The sequence below is a fragment of the Mercenaria mercenaria genome, chromosome 12 (assembly GCF_021730395.1).
Source record: "Mercenaria mercenaria strain notata chromosome 12, MADL_Memer_1, whole genome shotgun sequence".
Taxonomy (NCBI): domain Eukaryota; kingdom Metazoa; phylum Mollusca; class Bivalvia; order Venerida; family Veneridae; genus Mercenaria; species Mercenaria mercenaria.
In genome coordinates, this window is record NC_069372.1 from 15,499,897 (window position 1) to 15,527,488 (window position 27,592).

The window sequence follows — 27,592 nt, forward strand, 5'->3', positions numbered from 1 at the left end:
TTATTGTTGTGGTGGCGTAAGAGAGCCCACATGTGCCGCCTATGCACTTGATCGCTCGAGATTATTTAGTGACGTCATATATTGTATGACATAATTGGAATTTAGCGTGGAAAAGTTATTGTGTCATGGCGAGCTTCTTAAATGTGTAGAAGGCTATATTCTAAGGAGGCTGAAGCAGTTGACGTCTTTGTATCGTACAGGTTCTTCCTGGATTATGCATTTGGAAAATACTGTGATTAATGATATTGTTTCAAATGCATAGTTCAGCTATTTGCCTGAAATTCTTCGAAAGACTGCCGCAGATTGACTGGATCAATTTTCGGATGATGGATTTTCAGCGTAAAACTTCTGATTCATGAACGTTGAAAATTGTACATTGAACTGGACATCGTTTGGAAGGATTTAAGGATAAATGGAATAATGATTATGGCATAAAGGAATTTATAACTGAATATTTTATTTAATGGCCGGATTATTTCATGCAAAGTAAGTTCTTTTTCTATTTTTCATTTTTACGTTTTTCAAAACTTCGTTTGTATACTGAATTATAAATTCTATTTCAAACCCATTCTGTTTCTTACGGGAGGAAAAATAGCTAAGTGTAAAAAATAAGTGTGAAACGTCCCCAAGGAATAACACGTGAAATTTCCCGAAAATCTCCAAAACAGAGAATATTTGGCAATGGCGACCAGAAATAAACAACAGCGAATTCCCATAGAAAAATTGAAATTAAGTCGCACGGGAAAACCACACGATTGTTTCAAAAATCCTTGAAATTCTCGAGGGTGACTTTTTTTTTATTCACAAAAACATGTTTTATGTTCTTTGATCCCATTTCATTTCTTCATATCAGCCCAAAGTTGAGGTCCAAAATTAGGTGGGACAGACTATAGTGACAGTGAAACTAAACTGGTATTAGAAATAAGAGCTTTCTGTGTCATAGTTAGCACCATATTTCATATAATAAGCGTTACAGCCTATCTCTAGTCCAAATATCCCGTATCCCGATCCCGGGTTTTAGCCAAACTGGCAATTTGGTTTCATTTTTTCGCTTTGGGTTTCTTTCGGTTTATTTTCGGATCTTTTCGGTTGTTACCATAGGTTCATCGTCAATTTTTGCATGCTGAAACAAATTTTGTCTGTTTTGGTGTAATCATCATATTTCCAAATTTCACCGTGCACTAGTCACAAAAATAACTGCTTTAAGTATGGCCACACTGCCAACACAAGATGTCATGGACGGGGAATACAGTGAAGAAGACGAATCTTCTCAGGAAAGTTCTGCATGGGGAAGGCTCTTTCCCCTTGGCGAAAGCTTTATAGCATTAGGTTAGAAAATTATATCTTTGGGAACTTTCTTAGATAATATTAATAGTGATTTTGCAAATTTATAAACCTGTATACAGAAGGTCTTTTTCATTAGCCTAAATTGATGATCTCGACAGTTTCCAACAGGTTATCCCATGTCACTGTCTGTTAATTTGGACTGAGTAGGTGGGCTCTTGTGACGTTTTGTACACCGATTGCCAGGTACAACGATATCACCCATTTCGTATTCTGTTCAGTCGGGCTAGTTGAGCACACATCAATTCAGTAAACATGCAGGACATGCCGGATAGCCTAATCAAACCATCACGGTGCATTTCAGTGTATGGATCCCGTGATCGGGATAGCCTGGTGAAGTACGAATCAAACTCGCATAGTATTGAAGGGTATAAAAATTCCACACGCTCGCTTGCTTTGGCAAGGACGATTGAAACTTCCTGTTTACTCAACTCACTGGTTGAGTGCTTTTTGTGACATAGGGTTTCCAAAATCAATAATAAGTTCTAAATTAACTTGCAAAAAGTGAAAATAATATTCATGTTGGTATACACCTTAAAATTCATAATAATCATGCCGGTATACGCTTTTGAATTCAGTTATATAACGATCATGATTAACAGGTGCACGTAAGTCTGTTGGTTACAATACAAGACTGTGATTCACGTATGTCACATGTTTTTAGTAGTAATCTTCACAATATATACACGTAAACCTATCCGCACACAAAGATCCAAATATATTTTATCGGTAATGATGTTATTATATTCACTGCTTTTAACTTGTACACTGAGGCTGTGATCAATTCCAGTTGCCAATTATTAATGTCTAAAATGTTTTATAACATGGTAACTTGGTGCATTTTGAAGTTAATTGTTAATTGCAGTTTAAATAACAGTATCACAGTACATGTATTTATTTCTTCACAATAAAGTTTTTTCTTCACATTTTTATATGTATGAATAAAAAATGAATATTATGGTGATTTAAAAAATTGATTTAGCTAAATTCTTTAAATTTTTCGCATGATTACAGGTCCTTCCTGTTGTTTAAAATTTTCTGTTTTTGCCTGTCATCGCATAATCTCTCAATTTTATCTTGATTCACACATCTATTAATGTGATAAAAAACTGTCAGTTTTCTGTCTTATATGCTGTTTAGTTTAATTGATATGAAATTTAAAGGCTCTGCCATTTGGATGAGAAAACCTGATCATGAACAGAAGTTTTTGGTCCATTTAGTGGAAATGCTTAACTTTAATAGATTTGTATTGGCATATGATTAAAATAAGAATGAAAACAATAATATCTACAAATGGACTAGGCCATGAGTTATCTGAACATCAATTATTGGTCCACTCCACAATCAGTTGAACTTGTGTTTCAGTTAAGAAGTCCATTCCATTACATTTTGCATAATTTTTATCCCCAACATTTTCAGTAAATGTGATGTCATTTGCTCTTGACTGGGATTGCACTGATGAAATTATGGAATAAAGGCAATTCTGTCAAAAGTATACCTTAGTCTAATGTATAGAATCTTTATTTTTCAATTACATCATTGGAGGATCCTTTTGAGTGATGCATGAATAATGATGCAAAGTGTAGAGTTAAAAGATAATTTGGATCTTACACAATGTTGGGCGGTTAAAACCGCCCCCGGTTTTAACCAGCGGTTTTAACCGGTTAAAACCGCCCCGGTCAATACTCCCTGAAGTGGTCAATACCGGTCAATACTGGTCGATTGGTCAATACTGGTCAATTAGTCAATACTGACTATTAAGATATTTTGCAGAGTTTATGAACAATTAAATAATGACTTTAACGCATTTGGTGCTTGATTAAGGTGAATGCAGGCATTATTATTTAGTTAAAGCAACCAAATCAATACTCCCAAATTGGTCAGAAGTGGTCGATTGATCAGTACTGATTGATACTGGTCATTAAACATTTTCTGTTAGATTAGATTACAAAGACATATTATTTTTCTACAGAAATGTCACAATAAGTGGAAAGACTGCTAATTTAACTGAACTTCATTTCATTTGTAGAAAGTATATACATATCATAAACTGTAGCAGTAAGTGTTTGATTCACAAGTGATAAATATAATTATTTTTACTGGTATATATAATTTAATGAAAAATTGCTGTGAACACTGGAACCTTTCATGGAAGTGGTTTAATTGTATTTTGACAGCAATTGTCACATTGACTAATTGACACCATGTCTTACAATATACAACAGATTATATGTTGCAGGCCTGTCTGTGACTCTGTCTAGTCACTTATTAGTTGTTTAAAAAAAATAAGTTATGCAATCAAAGTATTCTTACCACTATATGTATATATCAGGGATACATTGCCTAGGACCAAAATTTGAATTGACCAGTACTGTCCATTTCAATGAGTGTAACTTATAGTAATATTTTTTTAATTAATTCAAAATAAAGGCTACTGTAAGAAGATAAAAGCATTGAATAAACTAGTATTGACCACTGACCAGTCTAAATATATTGTCCAAAATTGAGCCTGACCAGGACACATTGCCAAGGACCAAAACTGAATGGACCAGTATTGACCACTATACTTTTTAATGAACAAAATTTTATATTATTCAAATTGCTTTATTATTTTTATATTAATATTACAGCCTGTGCTAATCTGTGAATGTGCATTTTGTAAGTGTTGGATAAACCAGTATTGACCACCCAAGAGTGACCGCAGTATTGAATCGACCAGTATTGACCGGTATTGACCAGTATTGACCGGTTTTAACCAATATTGACCGCCGGCCCGGTCAATACTCATATTGACCGGCTTTTTGCCAACATTGATCTTACAAGTCTTTATTTTGATGATGTTGGTGCAACATTGAGATGCATAATTGCAAAAACTGTCATTTTCTTTCAAAAACATGTCTTCTATGTCTGAGCATTCAAGATAAAAGGAAACCAGAGTCTTACAGGATTTTTGAAGGGTAGGCTGAAGTAATCTTTTTTTGTCAAATGCAGGGGTGGCAAATTCAATTGTCCGTATTTCCGAGGTTGTCCCAAAGCTTGTATGGACAAGTGAAATTTGACCAGAACTTACTATATAACTATCATATGGACAAGTACAAAATAGCAATTAACAAAAACGGACAAGCAAGTTAAAATCAGATTTCGCCACCCCTGAAATGTTATTCTGAAAGTGTCAGAGGAAGAGAATTGCAGTTAGAAAACCACAAAGGGTACTTAGGTAAACAATATTCACATTTCCTCCATCTCTTCATTAAGTTTTTGAGAGTAAATAAGTGTTCTACTCAAAGCAATGTGAATTTTCTGTTTGGAAGTGGCTTTGTTCCTCATGTGACAGCTTCCCTCGCCCTCACCCCAAACCCCCACCATTTTCATAAAGATTTTATTTATATTTTTGCACAGATCTGTCAAAAGAAGAGTATTCATTTGGTAGAGGGGACAACTGTGATGTGCCATTTAGCAACAATGGTGCTAAGAAACACCAGTGTTTTCAGGCTTACAGTAAAGTGCATTTCAAAATTTCAAGAGTAAGTAGAAGTCCACACTGTCAGTGAGATGCATTTCTAGATAATATGGGTGACCAGGGCAAGTATATTGTAACTTGGCACAAAAATAACTTTGGAAATTACGATTATTTACCTTCTCTTGACTTTTTACTCTGTTTTGTTGTAGTGATAAGCCTAGCTGAAATTATAGCCCTTAAAAAAGTTCTACCATTTCACAGTCAAAATTTGCCAGTTTGCCTTTTGACAGGATTGAAGTACTGAAGCAGTTGTAATTGCGAACTACTGTTTAAATCAGTTTCTGAAAGTTTATAATATTCATATTTTCGCTCTTATTTCAGCAACTTACCACTACTGGTGTACATGTATTTCTGGAAGATATGTCCAGTAATGGCACATTTGTTAATGGGGAAAAAGTTGGTGTGTATATGTACCATTATCTTCACATAATTATGAAATATAAATTTTATCATGTTTCTATTATTGTTTATTGTTTCTAAATTATTTTTATTTTATTTCAAACTTTTGAACTGACCCACATGGTTCATTTTACACTGGAAATCAAAACGTTAAATGTGTTAGTGGTAAATGTGTTACCATGCAATACAACTATCATTCAGCTTGATACCAGACTTTCTGTTGCAAACATCCTAACATGTAATTGAAAATTGTGCCAGGTCATTATTTCATTGTTTCATAAGTGAAGTTTCTATTTTAGCTCCACATAAATTTGTTTTACAAATGTCAGTACAAAGATATCTGGACACTGGAAGAAAAGCCAGGAACATCATAGTACTGTTAAAAAAAGCTATTCACAAAATTGTATCAGACTGTTGTTGTTTCTTTTTCAGGGAAAGGGTGCAAACAAGTTATAAACAACAATGATGAAATTGCATTGGCATTGAAGAAAAATAAAGGTAGGTTTCCATGTACTCTCGTTTTCTTTTTGACCCTACCTGAGCATTAAGTGAATGGTTTTCTTTGGCTGCACTTAGGGTGCCAGAGTTGAATAGAAAAGGCTTAAAACAATTTCTTACCATGAACTCCTCTATGGTTGTTCCCCAACTTGATCTGCAGCATCATTCATGCACCTTTCTCATGTTGGTTCAGATTGTTCAACCTAACTATACTTATATGGGAGCTAAAAATAGAAAACCTTTAAACAATTTTTAGCTTGATTATTCGAAGAATAGTCTAGCTATTCTACTCACCCTGGCGTCGGCATCGGCGTCACACCTTGGTTAAGTTTTTGCATGCAAGTACATACAGCCATCAATTAAAGGCATATAGCTTTGAAACTTATTTTTTCTTTTTCTAGGTCAATTACCAACCTCTCTGGGTCAAGTCCCATAACTCAGACATGTATTTTAAGCAAATTATAATGCCCCCTTTTGGACTTAGAAAATTCTGATTAAAGTTTTACATGCAAGTAACTATCTCCAAAACTAATGCAGATATCGAATTGAAACTTCACGTGTCTTCGGGGTTATAAAACTAGTTGATAGCAGCAAGTCCCATAACTCTGACCTTCATTTTGGCCAAATTATGCCCCCTTTTGGACTTAGAAAATCCTGGTTAAAGTTTTGCGTGCAAGTACATACAGCTATTACTAGAAGGCATATAGATTTGAAACTTATTTTTAGCTCGACTATTCGAAGAATAGTCTAGCTATTCTACTCACCCTGGCGTCGGCGTCACACCTTGGTTAAGTTTTTGCATGCAAGTACATACAGCCATCAATTAAAGGCATATAGCTTTGAAACTTATTTTTTCTTTTTCTAGGTCAATTACCAACCTCTCTGGGTCAAGTCCCATAACTCTGACATGTATTTTGAGCAAATTATGTCCCCTTTTGGACTTAGAAAATTATGTCTCCCCCAGGAGACATATTGTTTTTGCCCTGTCCGTCCGTCCGTCTGTCCGTCCGTCCGTCCGTACGTCACACTTCATTTCCGAGCAATAACTGGAGAACCATTTGACCTAGAACCTTCAAACTTTATAGGGTTGTAGGGCTGCTGGAGTAGACGACCCCTATTGTTTTTGGGGTCACTCTGTCAAAGGTCAAGGTCACAGGGGCCTGAACATTGAAAACCATTTCCGATCAATAACTAGAGAACCACTTGACCCAGAATGTTGAAACTTCATAGGATGATTGGTCATGAAGAGTAGATGACCCCTATTGATTTTGGGGTCACTCCGCCAAAGGTCAAGGTCACAGGGGCCTGAACATTGAAAACCATTTCCGATCAATAACTAGAGAACCACTTGACCCAGAATGTTGAAACTTCATAGGATGATTGATCATGAAGAGTAGATGACCCCTATTGATTTTGGGGTCACTCCGTCAAAGGTCAAGGTCACAGGGGCCTGAACATTGAAAACCATTTCCGATCAATAACTAGAGAACCACTTGACCCAGAATGTTGAAACTTCATAGGATGATTGATCATGAAGAGTAGATGACCCCTATTGATTTTGGGGTCACTCCGTCAAAGGTCAAGGTCACAGGGGCCTGAACATTGAAAACCATTTCCGATCAATAACTGGAGAACCACTTGACCCAGAATGTTGAAACTTCATAGGATGATTGTACATGCAAAGTAGATGACCCCTAACGATTTTGGGGTCACTCCATTAAAGGTCAAGGTCACAGGGGCCTGAACATTGAAAACCATTTCCGGTCAGTAACTTGAGAACCACTTGACCCAGAATGTTGAAACTTAATAGGATGATTGGTCATGCAGAGTAGATGACCCCTAACGATTTTGGGGTCACTCTGTGAAAGGTCAAGGCCACAGGGGCCTGAACATTAAAAACCATTCCCGGTCAGTAACTTGAGAACCACTTGACCCAGAATGATGAAACTTTATAGGATGATTGGTCATGCAGAGTAGATGACCCCTAACGATTTTGGGGTCACTCTGTTAAAGGTCAAGGCCACAGGGGCCTGAACATGGAAAACCATTTCCAATCAATAACTTGAGAACCTCTCGACCCAGAATGTTGAAACTTCATAGGATGATTGTTCATACAGAGTAAATGACCCCTATTGTTTTTGGGGTCACTCCATTAAAGGTCAAGGTCACAGGGGCCTGAACATTGATAACCAGTTCCGATCAATAACTTGAGAACCACTTGTCCCAGAATGTTGAAACTTCATAGGATGATTGAACATGCAGAGTAGATGACCCCTATTGATTTTGGATTCAGTCAATTAAAGGTCAAGGTCACAGTGGCCTGTTCATGTAAAATCATTTTTTGGAAATAACTTGAGAACCACTTGACCTACAATATTGAAACTTAATAGGATGATTGGACATGCAGAGTAGATGACCCCTATTTATTTTGAGGTCACTTGATCAAAGGTCAAGGTCACAGGAGCCTGAACAGTGACTTGAGAACCACTAGGCCAAGAGTGATGAAATTTAGCGGGATGACTGGACATGCCAAGTAGATGATCCCTATTGCAGCCAACCATCAGTGTCTCTTTGACTTTCGCTCCTGAACCCTATTGACTTCTTGCCTATAGGACTTTGCATTTGGGGAGACATGCGCTTTTTTACAAAAGCATTTTCTAGTTTTGGTTAAAGTTTTACATGCAAGTTACTATCTCCAAAACTAATGCAGATATTGATTTGAAACTTCACATGTGCCTTCTTTTTCTAGATCAATTACCAACCTCACCTGGTCAAGTCCCATAACTCTGACCTTCATTTTGGCCAACTTATGCCCCCTTTTGGACTTAAAAAATCCTGGTTAAAGTTTTGCGTGCAAGTACATACAGCTATTACTAAAAGGCATATAGATTTGAAACTTATTTTTTCTTTTTCTAGATCAATTACCAACCTCACTGGGTCAAGTCCCATAACTCTGACATGTATTTTGGGCAAATTATGCCCCCTTTTAGAAAATTCTGGTTGAAGTTTTACATGCAAGTTACTATCTCGAAAAATAATGCAGATATTGAATTGAAACTTCACATGTGCCTTCGGGGTTATAAAACTAGTGGATAGCAGCAAGTCCCATAACTCTGACTTTCATTTTGGCCAAATTATGCCCCCTTTTGGACTTAGAAAATTCTGGTTAAAGTTTTGCGTGCAAGTATATACAGCTATTTCTAAAAGGCATATAGATTTGAAACTTATTTTTTCTTTTTCTAGATCAATTACCAACATCACTGGGTCAAGACCCATAACTCTGACATGTATTTTGAGCAGATTATGCCCCCTTTTAGACTTAGAAAATTTTGGTTAAAGTTTTACATGCAAGTTACTATCTCCAAAACTAATGCAGATATTGATTTGAAACTTCACATGTGTCTTCGGGGTTATAAAACTAGTTGATAGCAGCAAGTCCCATAACTCTGACTTTCATTTTGGCCAAATTATGCCCCCTTTTGGACTTAGAAAATTCTGGTTAAAGTTTTGCGTGCAAGTACATACAGCTATTTCTAAAAGGCATATAGATTTGAAACTTATTTTTTCTTTTTCTAGATCAATTACCAACATCACTGGGTCAAGACCCATAACTCTGACATGTATTTTGAGCAGATTATGCCCCCTTTTAGACTTAGAAAATTTTGGTTAAAGTTTTACATGCAAGTTACTATCTCCAAAACTAATGCAGATATTGATTTGAAACTTCACATGTGTCTTCGGGGTTATAAAACTAGTTGATAGCAGTAAGTTCCAGAACTCTGACCTTCATTTTGGCCAAATTATGCCCCCTTTTGGACTTAGAAAATCCTGGTTAAAGTTTTGCGTGCAAGTACATACAGCTATTACTAGAAGGCATATAGATTTGAAACTTATTTTTTCTTTTTCTAGATCAATTACCAACCTCACCTGGTCAAGTCCCATAACTCTGACCTTCATTTTGGCCAACTTATGCCCCCTTTTGGACTTAAAATATCCTGGTTAAAGTTTTGCATGCAAGTACATACAGCTATTACTAAAAGGCATATAGATTTGAAACTTATTTTTTCTTTTTCTAGATCAATTACCAACCTCACTGGGTCAAGTCCCATAACTCTGACATGTATTTTGGGCAAATTATGCCCCCTTTTAGAAAATTCTGGTTGAAGTTTTACATGCAAGTTACTATCTCGGAAAATAATGCAGATATTGAATTGAAACTTCACATGTGCCTTCGGGGTTATAAAACTAGTGGATAGCAGCAAGTCCCATAACTCTGACCTTCAGTTTGGTCAAATTAGGCCCCTTTTGGACTTAGAAAATCTTTTGATATTTAACCTTTTTGGGTAATATTTTCCTGCTTCTGGGACAATATTTCGAATAGTCGAGCTTGACTGTCTTACGGACAGCTCTTGTTTCTCATGAACTGCTTGATGATTATTTATCGAACTTGGTCAGTAGCATCCTTGGACCTTTTTCACTTTTCAACTCTGACAGATAACTCTGATTTAACCTTTAGCCTGCTGGCGGCAAGAGATTCTGCCTTTGCGACCAGTGCAGACCAAGATCAGCCTGAACATCCGTGCAGGTTGATCATGGTCTGGCACATCTGTGCAGGCTGATCATGGTCTGCACTGTTCGTTATTCAGTCAGTAAATTTTCAGTGAACACCCCTTCGAATAATGAATGGTATCGCCCAAATTGAGTGATGGACCAGTCCATTTTAGAAATTTAGCAGGCTAAGGGTTAATTATAGAGAAATTTTCAAGAAACCATTTTGAATTTCCTTGTTGAAGGTGATCCTACTTGATTATAAAAAGTGACTAATGCATCATTACATTAAATTATCATTTGTTAGAAAAACAGGGTAGAGAAATTGTTTATTTTCCATTTCAGATTGACTAAAATTGTATATGAAACAATAATTATAGTGAATATTATTCAGGGGGCCTCCGTGGCCGAGTGGTTAAGGTCGCTGACTTCAAATCACTTGCCCCTCATCGATGTGGGTTCGAACCTCACTCGGGGCGTTGAATTCTTCATGTGAGGAAGCCATCCAGCTGGCTTACGGAAGGTCGGTGGTTCTACCCAGGTGCCCGCTCGTGATGAAATAATGCACGGAGGGGCACCTGGGGTCTTCCTCCACCATCAAAGCTGGAAAGTCGCCATATGACCTAAAATATGTCGGTACAACGTTAAACCCAACCAAAAAAAAAAAAAAAAAAAAAAAAAAAAAAAAAATGAATATCATTCAATATTCTATTTCATAATATGTGAAATCAACATTATTAGATCATCTCAGATTTTTGACAATTGTTTTCATACTTGAAAGATTGTTTTCTTGAATTATATGATCTGCTTTATTATTTTCTGTAACTGTTCCTTACTTTCACTTTCAGCATTTATGTATATGGACCTGTCTAGTGCAAATGACTCGGACCTACCTGCAGAAATTAAAGAGAAATATACACTCACGAAAACATTAGGAAGGTAGGTAATTTATTTCAGCAGCTTTTATATAGCAGGGGTCAAATTTAGCAACATTTTCTACTAGTTAAAAGTAGCTAGTGTCCTTTTTGTTCACTAGCTAAAATGAAAAGATACTAGCTAATGTTAAACAATAATATTTAATTACTTTATTAATATTTTACTGGCCAAAACCTACTGATTAATCTCCGTAAGTAGCCAGTCACACAAAAAAAATTCTATTAGCTTAAAAATAGCTAGTGCCATTTTTATCCACTTACAAGCTAAAGTCAAAGCCTTCCATGTTTACTAATTGCCAGCTGCAATCATGCATTATATCAGAGTTTTGTTGAACAATGAAATATCATTTTATAAAAATAAATCATGATATCATTCCTTGAATTCATGCAGAAAAATGTATACATGTACCTGCAGAACCAGCTTTATTAAAGCTTTGAAGACATTTGCTTGGTATATACTGTAAAATCATTTAATTTCGTGGGCATCAAATTTTGTGGTTTTGGTCAAAACGGCAATTTCGTGGGGATATGAATTGTGGATTTCAAATTTTGAATATAAAATGAATGGAAATTTTACTTTTTCGTTGGGATTAAATTTCGTGGATTGACTCAACCACGAAATCCACGAAAATTAGTCCCCCACGAATATTAATGATTTCACAGTAATTGACTAGCTGAAATTAGCTAGTACATGCCAAGCCCACTAGCTATTCTCAAGTTCCACTAGCATTTAGCTTGTATGCTTGTCTAAATTTGAACCCTGACTATAGTTATTGAGTATTACTTCATTTTAACCTTCAAAGTATTCAGGGAGTTAAAAATTATTACTGTAAATTCATTAATATTGACAAAGGGCTAATGGGCTTGGTTTTCTCGGATTTGTCAATCTATAAAATTAAACCACAATGAACAAATAAAATTCCTGTTCTTTTTGTCTTCAAAAGTGGTAATCCACAAATTTATGTCTCCACATAATAGAAGTGCCTCAAACTGAAAAAAATCATCCCCTAAAAATTGAAGCATTTTATGGTTAGCAAACTAAGTTGAGAGATGGAAATCTTCGAATACAAGTAATAAATATTTTGAAATATTAGTTTGCTTTTTAAAAAGAAAGTTGTCGATTGTTTGAAGCTACCTGCCTACAGATGAGGTGAAACTTTTTCGGCATGTTCATTTCCGTCAAGTTTGACACAGAACGTATATATGACTAAAAAGTAATAAAGTGAGTGAAAATCAGTGTTAGATAGTTGTAAAAAGCAAGAGGAATGCAGATTTTTTCCATTATTTCGAAAGCGTGACAACGGTTTGCTCTCCTATATTAGGTAACTTACCAGGATTCCTTGCAGAATTCATATGCCAATAAGTTTGTACTACTGGTTGCTTTCACAGTACTCCCATTTTATTGATTTTATGATATTTTATACATTTGTATATTAAACAGAGGTGCATGTGGGGAAGTAAGACTTGGATTTTCAAAAGGATCATGCGAACGATTTGCTGTTAAAATCATCACGAAAAAAAAGTTCTCCACTGGGGGCAAACATGCTGTGGTAAGTAGTTTAGAAACCTTCACACAGTTCCTGCCTTTCAATGATGTAATATGTTTGAAATACAAAATTTACTGACATCTTTTCAGGCACAATCGGAATAAGGATTTACTTAAACCTCGCCCACTAAAATTTCTCTTACCAGAGCCAGACCACTTCATTTGTTGTATGATTGGATCATTTCAATATTGGATATAGGTTTTTATTTATTACAACTGTATGTTAAGGTTTCTTGTTTTAGACAGAAAAAAAAGGTTCCAAATGGAACTGATATTGAAAGATGTCTGATATTGTTGTGGATTTGAGATATGACAAGATTGCTTGTGGAGAAGGTGACATGGGGAATCAGATACTGGTATACCTAATTCAGTTGTTATGTCTCCCACCACACAGTGGTGTGGGAGACATATTGATTTACCCCTGTCTGTGTGTCTGTCACAAAGCTTGTCCGCACTCTGATGTCGAACATTTCTCATCCGATCTTCACCAAACTTGAACAAAATGTGTTTGCCAATAAGTCCTTGGCCAACTTTGATAACTAGACAAATCGGCTCAGGCACTTCAGAATTATGGCCCTTGAAACTTGTTTTTGATAATCAAAGCACTCAAAGTCTGATAAGGCAGTTGAGGTGTTGGTGCATGGTTGACTCATATACTACTATTCAGATGATTAGGCAGTTGTGGGAGACATGGGCTTTTCTCAAAAGCAGCTCTAGTTTTACTATGATATTAAGGTAACATACTTCCTATTTGTTTATTTTTCAGAATTTAAGTAAACAAGTGATGAGTGAGGTGAAGATTTTGAAGGCATTAAAACATGTAAGTATTCATGAATGAATGTTCCATGATGTGATCATAGAGGAAGCTTTACTTTGTTGACAAACTTTGATGTCGTAATAATGCCCCCTAGCTAAATCTGGCACAATGTCCACGGTTAGCGATTAATTTGTACATAAAATGATATCTAATTAGGCGAAATAGGAACAATTGAAAATCCTGGGCATGATGTTCAATCATACTTTAATCACAAGAATTATGTTCTTGTCTGAAATTGAAAAGTTTAGCTTGACCATAATTGATATATCTGATTTTCATTATGATTAATCATGGATCAGGCATTTTTTTTATACTGATTAAACAATGAGAGAGTTTTGACGTATTTCCATCGTTAGTGCCACAGTATAGAACTACATTTTATGATTTTTGAGAATGTGTAAGCATCCCAGGTCAGTACTGTAAGCTAAATTACCCTGCTAAACTTCTATAGTGAACTTGTCCATCTTTCAATTTGGACAGTACCATTAACTGTTAAAAGGGGTGCTTACCAAAAAGATACTGACTGAATAGCAAACAGTGCAGATCTTGATTAGACTGCACGGATGTGCAGGCTGATCATGATCTACTCTGGTTGCAAAGGCAGAATCATTTGTGTCCAGCATGCAAAGGGTTAAGCATGTTAGACTTTTTAGAATAACCTTAGATTATTTACTCTACAAATTTACATTTAACATGCAAGTCTGTATTTAAACATGTAAGTAAATTTATACTGAAATGTATACTAGGTTGAATATTTAAGGGAGCACCTGTTTTTTTATTAGTAAGATATATAGATATATGTACATGCAACTCTTTTGGTATTAGCATCATGTCAGTCACTTACATTGTGTTTTCATTTTTAAGTCTGTGATATTTGTGCATAAAAACTATTAAAATTTCAAATTTTCATGATACAATACCATTTTTTGAATGAATTTCAAGATTTTTTGTAACTGATTATGATTATATTTAGAATTTCAAAATTAATGTTCTCATCTTAACATTTTCAAAAGCTGTCAGCAGAAAAAGATGTTAAGTTCAATTGGAGTGAAACATTGCCATTTCAGAACAGGGCTACTCCCTTAAGTATTACAAGGGGTTGCATGAAAATGTGTGTCGTAATGCATCCACTAACTTGGGAAATTTAGGTTTAGATTTGGGTTATGTCGGTCAAAACAAGAGGTCAAAAAGCTGCTTTGAGAACAAACTGAAAATCTTTGAAAGTCATCTTCCCAGAAACCACTGAACAGTTTCAGAATAATATCACAGCAGTATTGCTTGGATGATTCTCTAGCAAATTCGCTAGTGTTATTTTGATTTTGCTTAAAACATGCCTTCCCTTGTTATTTTTTTTTCTATAAGAATATATGGCAAACTTCAAACTATCATCGCAGAAATCGCTGGCCAGATTTTTAGCTCACCTGAAATTTCTTCAGGGTTAGCTATATTTGGATGGTCCATTGTAAATTGTATGTTGTACTGCATCTTGCATTATTATTTTTACTTAAACATCTTTGCTGAAAGTAATGGTCAGAATTACACCACACTGTGTCAGTAGCATCCTGGCATGGACCTCTTTCAAGTTGTTCAAATGGTTTACCTTGGCCCCTCAAAGGGGCCACCAGAGCTGAAAATAGAATAACCTTTTAACAACTTATTATCATGAATCACTTGATGGATCCACATCAAACTTGGTCTGTAGCATCATTATAAGGCCCTCTGCAAAATTTGTTTGTTCCTTTTTAGGGGTCCCTAGAGCTAAAAATATTAACACCTTTCAGAGCTCCAGATAAGATTTTAGGTTAAAGGGTATTTTACCCCCTAGTTTTTTTTTCAAATGGTATTTTACTCCTAGATGTTTTTTCAAATGGTATTTTACTCCTAGATGTTTTTTCAAAAGGGTATTTTAGAATTCTAAATGGTTTTTCAGAATTCGAAATCATTTAAAAGGGTAATAATAATAACTGTTTGTTTGTATAATTTTCTGATATTCATGTGCTCTGCTGAAGTGCCTTTTGTCGGCCAATGCTGTTTTCCTGAATATTTTTTCAGCCTTCATTCAAATAGTTTTAACATTTTGTTTACTGCATACATTACATCTTACACTACACTATTCCAGTTACTGACCACTGCGATATATCAACAGCCAGTGATACTTTGACTGTCAATGTTTTTTTTCAAAAAAACCTACATGTATGGTGCTTCGGCTTTTTCAACAGTTACCCATAATATATCATAGATCACGTGCTTAGCGATAGGCATTGTCCGAGTCATCTCTTGTCACACACTTATATACTTGAAGAAGAAAATGGCATTATTTTACAATATCCTTTGCGTTTGCTTTTATGAGACGCCATTTTTGTTTGTTGTAGGCTCGATTACAAAAAGGATGTGCTTGATTTACGATAAAATTGGATTACGCACTTAAATCGAGTAAAATACGTATCCTGTTTTTTCAATGCGTATCAGTACACGTAGGTTTGATTTTAAATGCGTTTTTTGTAAATTTCAAAACGTATTTACGCAAATATGCATCTTATCTGGAGCTCTGACCTTTAAATGACTTCACTTTTAAAAATGGGTCTTCATCAAATTTGATTTATAGCATCATTATAAGGTCCTCTACCAACTTTGTTCAATTGGAGGCACTATGCCCTTTGTAGGAGCTGCTAGAGCTAAAAAATAGAAATACCTTAACTTCTCATGAACGGTTTGATGGATCTTCACCAAATTTGATCTGTAGCATCATTATAAGGGCCTGTACCAACTTTGTTCAATTGGAGGCACTTTGCCCTTTGTATGGGCTGCTAGAGCTAAAAATAGAAAAAAAAACCTTTAAACAACTTCTCATGAACTGCATGATGGATCTTCATCAAACTTTGTCTGTAGCATCATGATAAGTTCTTATGCTATATTTATTCAAATGGGGGCACTTGACCCCATTTAAGGTTTATTAGAAGAAAAAATTGAAATACCTTTAAGCAACTACGTTTTATGAACAGCCTGTCGGAACTTCATCAGACTTGGTCTGTGGCATCATGGCAAGGTCTTCTCCGAATTTTGTTCCAGTGGGAGTGTTGCATTTCATTTTTTCGTTGTGAACCATTGCCAGATTCTTCAAGCCATGGTTACTTAATTTGTTAAACAAATATGGCCACTTAACTGCCATATTATGCTGAGCCATCCAGGTCTCTAAGTATAAGGTCAAGATCACATTTGGAATAAAATCTGGAAAATAGATCCCTCGGAAGCACCGAAAACAATGCAAACAGTGAAAATTGCAGACTCGGTTTGATTGAGTCTGTTCATGAGCAGTAATGGAAAATGCAACACTGCCCATGCCCCCTAGCACCGGCTTAAGCAGTATTCAATCTTCAAATCTAAATGAGTTGAAATCAATGATCCCGAAGGACCAGAAAATATAACAACACTGAGATGAAGTCGGGGCGACTTTTTACGGCCGCTACGCAGCACTTATCACCCGCTATTGTGAAGTAAATAAAATCTGGAAAGTAGATCCCTTGGAAGCACCGAAAACAATGCAAACAGTGAAAATTGCAGACTCGGTTTGATTGAGTCCAAGATCAAATAGTTAAAATTTGTGTATGCTTTAGATCTAGAAGGATTTTCGTAAAATTAACATCAGTTGTTAACCTCATCCAGATGAAATGCAGAGTGCAAAACCCAGGTTATAAGGTCCAAGGTCAAGGTCACACTTGGAGTTCATAGATAAAATAGCTTAAATTTGCTCTACTTAACCAAGGGAAGGATTTTTATAAAATTAGTTTTAATTGTGCATCTCATCAAGTGTCAAAGGTCATAATCACAACATTTTTCTTTCCTTGTATCAAAGCAACGTCTGGAGGTATTAACTATGTTTGGAGGATAGCTATAGTGTTTAAATGTGTTGATTTTCAAGTAACTGATTTTAGCATTGATGTTAAATCAATATGCTGTATTCTTCCGAAATATGTTAAATTTCCACTGTACCTGAAATTTCAGTCTTGTGTTTTTAGCATTGAAGAGTTTCGATCTCAATTGTACTTAAACTTACAGCCATGTATTATAGGAATAGAAGATATTATTCCATTTGTAAAATCAGCCATGTATTATAGACTTAGAAGCTGTAATATCTCCATTTTAATTTTAACTTTCAGCCATGTATTATAGGCATAGAGGATGTGATAGACACACCAGAAGTTCTATTTATTGTATTAGAGCTGTAAGTATTCAGTTTAGAATAGAAAACATTTAGTTATCTCTTGCTCAAGATGAGGTATTGTGATCACCCTGTGTCCATCGTCATCATTGATTGTCATATGTTGTTAACAGTTTCACTGTTACAATCTAAAGGTAACAATTTTGGCCCCATCTGCATGAAACTTGGTCAGGATGATCGCCGCAACAAAATGTTATTAGTTTATAGGATTACATTTACCAGTCAATCTTAGTCATAACACTGATTGACAGAGGATGTTTATGAGTCTGTGTGATGCAAAGAGGTATTTATTATTATCCCCCGCCGATGAAATCGGGAGGGGGGTATTGAAATCGTGTTGTGCATGTGTCCGTCGGTGTGTGCATCCATTCGCAGCCATTTCTCAGTAACTAGCAGGTAGAATTTCATAAAACTTGAAATATACATGAACCAGCATACTGCGATGATGCCCGTCAAGTTTTTTTTGGATTGGTCAATTTCCCTTAGAGTTTTTGCCCTTGATTTAATGAAAAATCCATGTCTGCAGCCATTTCTCGGTAACAAGCTGGTAGAATTTCATGAAACTTGTAATAAATATGAACCAACATACATCAGTGATGCCCGTCCATTTCTTTTTTGGATTTGTCAATTTTTCTTAGAGTTATTGCCCTTTAATTGTTTAAAAATCCACAGATTTGTACATAACAAACCAACCAGTTGGTAGAATTTCATTAAACTTCTTTCATTCTTTTCCATAAACATCTATTATAAACATGTGAAATTGTGTACCCACACCTGGTCACCACCTTGCCTTGGTCACACCCCCTCCCCCCCCCCCCCCCCCCCCCCCCCCCCCCGGCAAAAAAAAAAAAAATTCATTCCTTTTTTAGCTCACCTGTCACAAAGTGACAAGGTGAGCTTTTGTGATCGCGCGGTGTCCGTCGTCCGTGCGTCCGTGCGTCCGTAAACTTTGGCTTGTGACCACTCTAGAGGTCACATTTTTCATGGGATCTTTATGAAAGTTGGTCAGAATGTTCATCTTGATGATATCTAGGTCAAGTTCGAAACTGGGTCACGTGCCATCAAAAACTAGGTCAGTAGGTCTAAAAATAGAAAAACCTTGTGACCTCTCTAGAGGCCATATATTTCATAAGATCTTCATGAAAATTGGTCAGAATGTTCACCTTGATGATATCTAGGTCAAATTTGAAACTGGGTCACGTGGGTTCAAAAACTAGGTCAGTAGGTCTAAAAATAGAAAAACCTTGTGACCTCTCTAGAGGCCATATTTTTCATGAGATCTTCATGAATATTGGTCAGAATGTTCACCTTGATGATATCTAGGTCAAGTTCGAAACTGGGTCACGTAGGGTCAAAAACTAGGTCATTAGGTCTAAAAATAGAAAAACCTTGTGACCTCTCTAGAGGCCATATTTCTCAATGGATCTTCATGAAAATTGGTCAGAATGTTCAGCTTGATGATATCTAGGTCAGGTTTGTAACTGGGTCATGTGCGGTCAAAAACTAGGTCAGTAGGTCGAAAAATAGAAAAACCTTGTGACCTCTCTAGAGGCCATATTTTTCACGAGATCTTCATGAAAATTGGTGAGAATGTTCACCTTGATGATATCTAGATCAAGTTTAAAAGTGGGTCACGTGCCTTCAAAAACTAGGCCATTAGGTCAAATAATAGAAAAACCTTGTGACCTCTCTAGAGGCCATATTTTTCAATGGATCTTCATGAAAATTGGTCAGAATTTTTTATCTTGATGATATCTAGGTCACATGTGCTCAAAAACTAGGTCACTGTGTCAAATAATAGAAATAATGACGTCATACTCAGTTCAACACTGGGTCATGTGGGGATAGGTGAGCGATTCAGGACCATCATGGTCCTCTTGTTAATTTTTAGCTCACCTGTGCTCAAAATCAAAGGAAAAGCTTGTTAACACTCTAGAGGTCACAGTGTTGGCCCAAATAATTTTGTTAAATGCAGAGCTGGTGAGAATATATATCTTACCGTATTTTCCCAAATTAAGGCCCCCCCTCTAATTAACGCCCTCCCCCACCACCCACCCTTTTTGGAGGAAAAAAAGTCAAGAAGAACGAAAAAAAAATCACCTACCTCATTTGTATAAGTCCACATAAAAGTAATTCACAGGTAAGTATCCAGTGTATTAAGAATTAAACACACTTTTAAACAGTCCATGTACCGTAAGTCCAAAACGTTTATACTAAGTACGGTACGTATCCAATCATCAAATAGAAAATTAAACAGTAAATCCATTTTTGATTTGTTTTTGCACCACTCGCGCACACGCTTCCTGTCGACTATAAACAGATTTGCAGCAAAGTGTTTACCCTTTTCTTCGGCAGTTTTAATAACTTTTAATTTAAAAGCAGGCACATAAGCAGCACGCCGAACCATTGTGTATTGCGCTAAATATTAGCTACCCGCATGTACTAAGGAAAAGGTTATCGGAGCACAACACAGCTGTTTGGGTCATGACGTATTATGTAATATTGCGAGCATGTCAAAAAGCCAGACATGGAATACATGAGGTACCGTATTTAAATGCATAAAAGACTCACTGCATTAAATTGGATGCCAAATAATTACGTTTTGGGGGGATTAAACAACACAGAAACACTTTATAGTTAGTTTGAACGATGTTTTTAAGTTTTGTAAAAAATTTCATTTTTTTATTTTTTTTACCTCAAATAAATGCCCCCTCTTTGGAAAATGTAATGCCCCCGGGGGTGTTTATTCGGGAAAATACGGTATATGTAAAATTTTCCTCTGGCTACCTTGCCTAAATGATTTGTATATTAATGATTTTCATATGATTTAAACTTTGAACTCAGTAATTTTAGGTATCAGGCAAATCACTCAATGTTTTCAATTAACGCATACAACTAAATAACATTCAGCTGAAACTCCTATAGGCTTGGAACTACTATACTTGACTTGTCTTTTTGTTGAAGTTCCTGAGAGACGATGTCTTTGAATCAACAACATAGGAGTCCAATCACATAGATATTCAGCCTATGTCTTCTTAGTTTAAGCTGCAACTCAGTATATTAAAAATTTTGCCCTGAATCCTTGATGCTCAGTGCATGTATGCTAACATTTTAGCATTCAACTACCACAAAGGTATAACCTTTGCTGTACTTTGCCAGTTATGCTCAATCTTTAAGCTGGAACTCTTCTACTGTCTCAGTAGATTACAAAACTCTGTGTCTCCGTCTCAGCCTTTCTGATGTTCAGCCGATATATGCTATTGTCTATAGCATTCGACTAAGGCAAAGGTATAACTTCTATGCACTGGCCCAAAAACTCAACTACTAGTTGTGATACTGTAATCCTCTTCTGTCTTTGAAAGTGTAACAACTCCTTTTAAGTAATTTATCTGCGCTAACAGTGTAGCCACAATAGCTTCCTTATCAAGGTGCTGGGATAAATTATTCATTGAATCCTTGATATGAAACATCAATTGCTGGATAAAAAATGATCTCATTGTCTGTCATCTGTTAACCTATTTATACACTAAATTTCCTGTGCTATCTATGGAAGTGGGCTATGATTGGTGCTAATTATAGAGTTGCGTCTGATTGGTCTAAATTAGTACATAGTATTTTACAGTGAGTACTTGATCTAATGAATAGTTGGTTCTCGTGATACTGAAATCCAGCTGTGACTGTAATTAATCCAGATCAACCATAAAGTACTCAAATTCTGTTATTAACAGCAATTAGATATAATTATAGCAATGATAGAATGCAAAGGGAGTCAAGCACTGTCTGTGCTTATATATATATATACATTATTAATACATCAGAAACACAAGATATTCTTATACTTTTGCTTCCGTTTAGTAAGTTTATACTAAAAAAAATATGCTAGAGAAATGTGGGCAGTTTTGAAAGTTTAAAAATGTTTTAAAAATAAGATACTTTTTGTTTACATGAAAATTGCTGTTAGCTAACGAAGTAAAACAGCGACTACTCCGCCACAGAATTGTTCCAGCCCACATAATGTTGTTGGGCAGAGAATAAGGATGCACTTACAGTTTTGCTATAGACTCTGCTGCTATAGCGAAGTGCTAGAGTGTCTGCCTGAAGTGTGAGAGGTCCTGGATTTGAGTCCTGGTCAGAGCTTAAATATTTGCACTCTGTTACACCATATACAGTACAGTTCAAACTTGATAACTTGAAATTGCTATTCTCAAAATCCTTGCTATCTTGAAGACATTTTCAAGTCCCGTCCTGAAAACTTATGCACAAAATATCATCTGAGCCGTGCCATGAGAAAACCAACATACCAGCATCCGCGCAGTCTGGTCAGGATCCATGCTGTTCGCTTTTAGAGCCTATTGGAATTACAGAAACCATTAGCGAACAGCATGGATCCTGACCAGACTGCGCGGATGCGCAGGCTGGTCTGGATCCATGCTGGTCGCAAAGCCACTATGTTGGTTTTCTCATGGTGCGGCTCATCTTAAGATGAATTTATAACTCTACATCCCTATAGATTCAAGATACCAAGTTTCGACTGTATTTGAAGAGTACCAGACTGTTCCAGAGGTTCAGTGTTTTCAGTGAACAGTGTAGTGGACCATCCCATCCAGATCACTGTTGAATGTAAAATAAAATATACCCAATTTGAAAATATCCAATATATTATACATGTATCTGTTTGATGTCTCTGTGCTACATGTCCAAGAATAGTTACATTTTCTTGATTCTCTTTTATATGAAAATACTAAATGCTTGTAACTGTTCACTTTTGGTTAACGTGTTATAAATATATTCATCTTTTGAGAAAAATATGGACATATGCATGCATTTCAAAGCTTTTTAACTTCATACCTATATTGTGAAAAAATCAAGTACTATCTCTACAAAATATCAGGTATTTTTTCTTCATTATCAAATTGATTTGCTGTTAAAAGCAATACTGTACTGTAATATTCTCTTTATTTTGTATTTTACAGTGTAGAGGGTGGTGAATTATTCGATAAGGTAGTCAGTTTAAGCCAATATGATGAACCTACGGCTAAATTACTTTTCTACCAGATGGTTCTAGCTTGTAAAGTAAGTATATTATTATTATTATACCAGATTTATATAGCGCCCTTTTCATGATCAATTTCACGTTCAAAGGCGCTTTACATAGTTCAAATGCAGCCACAAAGGGCGCATAATTCATCCTCTGCTAGTACAGACACAGAGCAATCTGACCAGAGGGACAGAGTGAGACAAAGCCCCCACGACAGAGATCAGAAATCAGATACAGGCTTGTCCGGCTAACTTAGCCTAGCTCGTTGCGAATAGACAGCCTGGTTCTTTAACGTGCCAAGTGTATAGCACTGATACACGCAAGGATTGCCTGGGTTCCTGACCAGTACACCTCTAGTTGGGTGGGAAACACTGAAAAGCATTTCTGAAAATTCCCGAGTAGCTGCCGGGGATCGAACCCCCGACCTCAGGATTGGAAGACCAGTGTATATGCACCTACTTATTTAGTTTTCGTAACTTACTGTCTATGTGCAAAGAGTAGGCCCCTTTCAAATCAGTTCACAGTCGGAGAAACATTTTAAGTTAAAAAATTGAAAATCTGTATTTTAGACTTGAACTTTAAAAAAAATTCAGGTTTGGTTTTTAGCAATTTTTGCTGAAGATTATTTTTAGCTCTGTTCGAAGAATAGGTGGAACCATTGGACTCAACGTTTGTCTGGGTCGGCGTCTGCGTCGGCATCCCGACTTGGTCAAGAGTTTGTATGTAAGCTGGTATCTCAGTAACCACTTGTGGGAATGGATTGAAACGTTGCACACTTATTGACTACGTATAACTTACTTACACTGCACGTTTTGTTTTAAAGAGTATTGAAGGTCTTTTTTAAAGGATTAGTTATTTTGGAAAAGATATCTATAGGAAAATTGAGATTTGAATAAATGGTAAATCTAACATTTTCATTGAACTTTGATGACAGTTAAGGTTAGGTATACAATGATTATACATTGAAAAGTTTATGTTTTATTTCAGTATTTACACGATCAGGGTATTACACACAGGGACTTAAAAGTAAGTTTTTATATTAAATGTGAGTGAAAAGGTAACCTCAAAACAATGACATTGTTTTGTCTCATAATTATACATTTTCTAGAAAGAATCTGTTTATTTGCAATTTAATCATTTATAATTAAAAAAAGATTTTCATTGTTAACTACTACCATTTATTTGAATAATTCAGTGTAGTTCTTATTTTCATTCCATGCAGCTTTATATGGTGATGTAGTTTTAAAACCATAAAAATCATATGCTCCAAAGAAAACTCTCTAAAACGAAAGAGCCTGCCCGCTTAACTCAGTAGGGAGAGCAAAGATCTACTTATTGCGGGTCCGTGAGTTCAGTCCATGAGGAGGCGTATGTTCGACTTGATAATAGACACTGTATCTGAAATCATTTGGCCTTCACCTCTGTTTCATGTGGGGAGGTTGGCAGTTACTTGCGGAAAACAGTTTTGTACTTGTATAGAATCAAGGAACAGTGTTTAGGTTAACTGCTCGCCATTGCATGACTGAAATACTATTGAAAAACTATGTTAAACCGAGGTGTTTACTGAAAAGTTACTGACTGAATAGCGAACAGTGCAGACCATGATCAGACGGCGCAGATTTGTAGGCTGATCTTGGTCTACACTGGTCCCAAAGGCAGAATCAGTCGTGTCCAGCATGGTAAGGGTTAATCGAAATAAAAGGTTTGTATTGGACTTTACTGAAATCAGTATCTGTTATTTCTGTTTCTTTCAGCCTGAAAATATATTATTGTCTACTGATGATAAAGAGACTTTAATAAAGATAACAGATTTTGGTCTGTCAAAGTTTGTTGATGCTGGGTCCATGATGAAAACGTTTTGTGGTACACCGACTTACCTCGCACCGGAAATCTTGATAACGGCTGGAACTGGTACCTACACAAAGGCAATTGATGCGTGGAGTCTTGGTGTTATATTGTTCATCTGGTATATCCGTACTACTTCATAATAGTTTTTACCCCACTGAAAAGTTCATGAACATTTCATGTAACTGTCTATTTCAAATGATGCATTGGGACTTTCCAAGTGCACTTTATCCAGGTTCAGGAGAGGCCTCCATGGCCGATAGGTTAAGGTTGCTGACTTCGAATCAATTACCTCTCACTGCAACTGTGGGTTTGCTTTGGATTAAAGCTTGTTTGGGATGGAAGTTTTTATTTTCATGTGGGGAAACCATTTAGCTGGCTAATGAAAGGTCGATGGCTCTACCCAGGTGCCCGCCTATGCCTGAAATAATGCATGAAGGGGCATCTGACATCTTCATCATCAAAAGCTGGAAAGGTCCCATATGACCCATAATTGTGTATGATGTAAAGACCAACAAATCTATATACCCCGGTATATATATGAATGTAATGCTTAAACATGCTTAAAATTGTATTTTTTCCAAGCAGTGATGATTTTATCTGACACCTGCTATTACTATTTTATTATACAAACTATAATTATGCATGTCACCAGTTCTTCTAGTTAAATATCTTGATGATGATAATTTAAACTAAATTGAAACCTGATACATTAATCTCCATTGATAATTGTGTTAACAATTTACAGTTGTATTTTACAGTTTGGCAGGTTATCCACCATTCTCAGATGAACGAAAGGACATGGACTTACCTAAACAGATAATGGGTGGTCACTATACATTTCCTAAACAATACTGGAAGGGAATATCTGAAGATGGTTGGTTTTCTTTATGTCCCCCTTCGAAGAACATGTCAAGAAATGAATAAGCAAAGTATAAAAATCAGTACAATTGCCAGCAATATTTTATAAGAAAGAAAATACATGAAAAATTAATCTATAGCGAGGTGTTAGTATAGACTGAGGTTTTGGGGTTTATTGTCCCTCATCCACTTCTTACCTTAAATTACGTTCTCCAGTGAACTACTTGATGGATTGTTATCAAACTTGGTCAGAATCTTCCTTGCCTGGATCTTTCTCGAATTTGTTAACATGGTCCCACTTGGTTGTCTAGAGCTAAAACCAAAACAAGAGAACCATGATGGTCCTGAATCGCTCACCTCTTCCCACATGACCCAGTTTTGAGTATAACGTCGTTTTTTAGCTCACCTGTCACAAAGTGACAAGGTGAGCTTTTGTGATCGTGCGGTGTCCGTGCGTCCGTCCGTGCGTCCGTCCGTGCGTCCGTCCGTAAACTTTTGCTTGTGACCACTCTAGAGGTCACATTTTTCATGGGATCTTTATGAAAGTTGGTCAGAATGTTCATCTTGATGATATCTAGGTCAAGTTCGAAACTGGGTCACGTGCCATCAAAAACTAGGTCAGTAGGTCTAAAAATAGAAAAACCTTGTGACCTCTCTAGAGGCCATATATTTCACAAGATCTTCATGAAAATTGGTCAGAATGTTCACCTTGACGATATCTAGGTCAAGTCGAAACTGGTCACGTTCCATCAAAAACTAGGTCAGTAGGTCTAAAAATAGAAAAACCTTGTGACCTCTCTAGAGGCCATATATTTCACAAGATCTTCATGAAAATTGGTCAGAATGTTCACCTGATGATATCTAGGTCAAGTTCGAAACTGGGTCACGTGCGGTCAAAAACTAGGTCAGTAGGTCAAATAATAGAAAAACCTTGTGACCTCTCTAAAGGCCATATTTTTCATGGGATCTGTATGAAAGTTGATCTGAATGTTCATCTTGATGATATCTAGGTCAAGTTCGAAACGGGGTCACGTGCGGTCAAAAACTAGGTCAGTAGGGCTAAAAATAGAAAAACCTTGTGACCTCTCTAGAGGCCATATATTTCACGAGATCTTCATGAAAATTGGTCAGAATGTTCATCTTGATGATATCTAGGTCAAGTTCGAAAGTGGGTCACGTGCCATCAAAAACTAGGTCAGTAGGTCAAATAATAGAAAAACCTTGTGACCTCTCTAGAGGCCATATTTTTCATGGGATCTGTATGAAAGTTGGTCAGAATGTTCATCTTGATGATATCTAGGTAAAGTTCGAAAGTGGGTCACGTGCCATCAAAAACTAGGTCAGTAGGTCAAATAATAGAAAAACCTTGTGACCTCTCTAAAGGCCATATTTTTCATGGGATCTGTATGAAAATTGGTCTGAATGTTCATCTTTATGATATCTAGGTCAAGTTCGAAACAGGGTCATGTGCGGTCAAAAACTAGGTCAGTAGGTCTAAAAATAGAAAAAACCTTGTGACCTCTCTAGAGGCCATACTTGTGAATGGATCTCCATAAAAATTGGTCAGAATGTTCACCTTGATGATATCTAAGTCAAGTTTGAAACTGGGTCATGTGCCTTAAAAAACTAGGTCAGTAGGTCAAATAATAAAAAAAACCTTGTGACCTCTCTAGAGGCCATACTTTTCATGGGATCTGTATGAAAGTTGGTCTGAATGTTCATCTTGATGATATCTAGGTCAAGTTTGAAACTGGGTCAATTGCTATCAAAAACTAGGTCAGTAGGTCTAAAATTATTTAAATCTTTTGACCTCTCTAGAGGCCATATTTTTCAATGGATCTTCATGAAAATTGATCTGAATATTCACCTTGATGATATCTAGGTCAGTTTCGAAACTGGGTCACGTGCGGTCAAAAACTAGGCCAGTAGGTATAAAAATAGAAAAACCTTGTGACCTCTCTAGAGGCCATATTTTTCATGAGATCTTCATGAAAATTAGTGAGAATGTTCACCTTGATGATA

General features: G+C 36.3%; 1 protein-coding gene across 1 annotated transcript in view; it reads left to right on the plus strand.

Moving 5' to 3' along the window:
- The first annotated feature begins 1,081 nt into the window (after positions 1-1,081).
- The window catches only part of LOC123533799 (serine/threonine-protein kinase Chk2-like), a 40,174-nt gene continuing 13,663 nt past the window's right edge, over positions 1,082-27,592 (plus strand). Inside the window, exons 1-12 of the mRNA XM_045315677.2 lie at positions 1,082-1,329; positions 4,744-4,868; positions 5,186-5,264; positions 5,696-5,761; positions 11,158-11,248; positions 12,686-12,794; positions 13,557-13,610; positions 17,765-17,829; positions 22,800-22,899; positions 23,852-23,890; positions 24,619-24,830; positions 25,471-25,586. Of these exons, the coding sequence (XP_045171612.2) occupies positions 1,209-1,329; positions 4,744-4,868; positions 5,186-5,264; positions 5,696-5,761; positions 11,158-11,248; positions 12,686-12,794; positions 13,557-13,610; positions 17,765-17,829; positions 22,800-22,899; positions 23,852-23,890; positions 24,619-24,830; positions 25,471-25,586 (1,177 nt within the window). The 5' untranslated portion in view covers positions 1,082-1,208. The remainder of the gene's footprint in view (positions 1,330-4,743; positions 4,869-5,185; positions 5,265-5,695; positions 5,762-11,157; positions 11,249-12,685; positions 12,795-13,556; positions 13,611-17,764; positions 17,830-22,799; positions 22,900-23,851; positions 23,891-24,618; positions 24,831-25,470; positions 25,587-27,592) is intronic.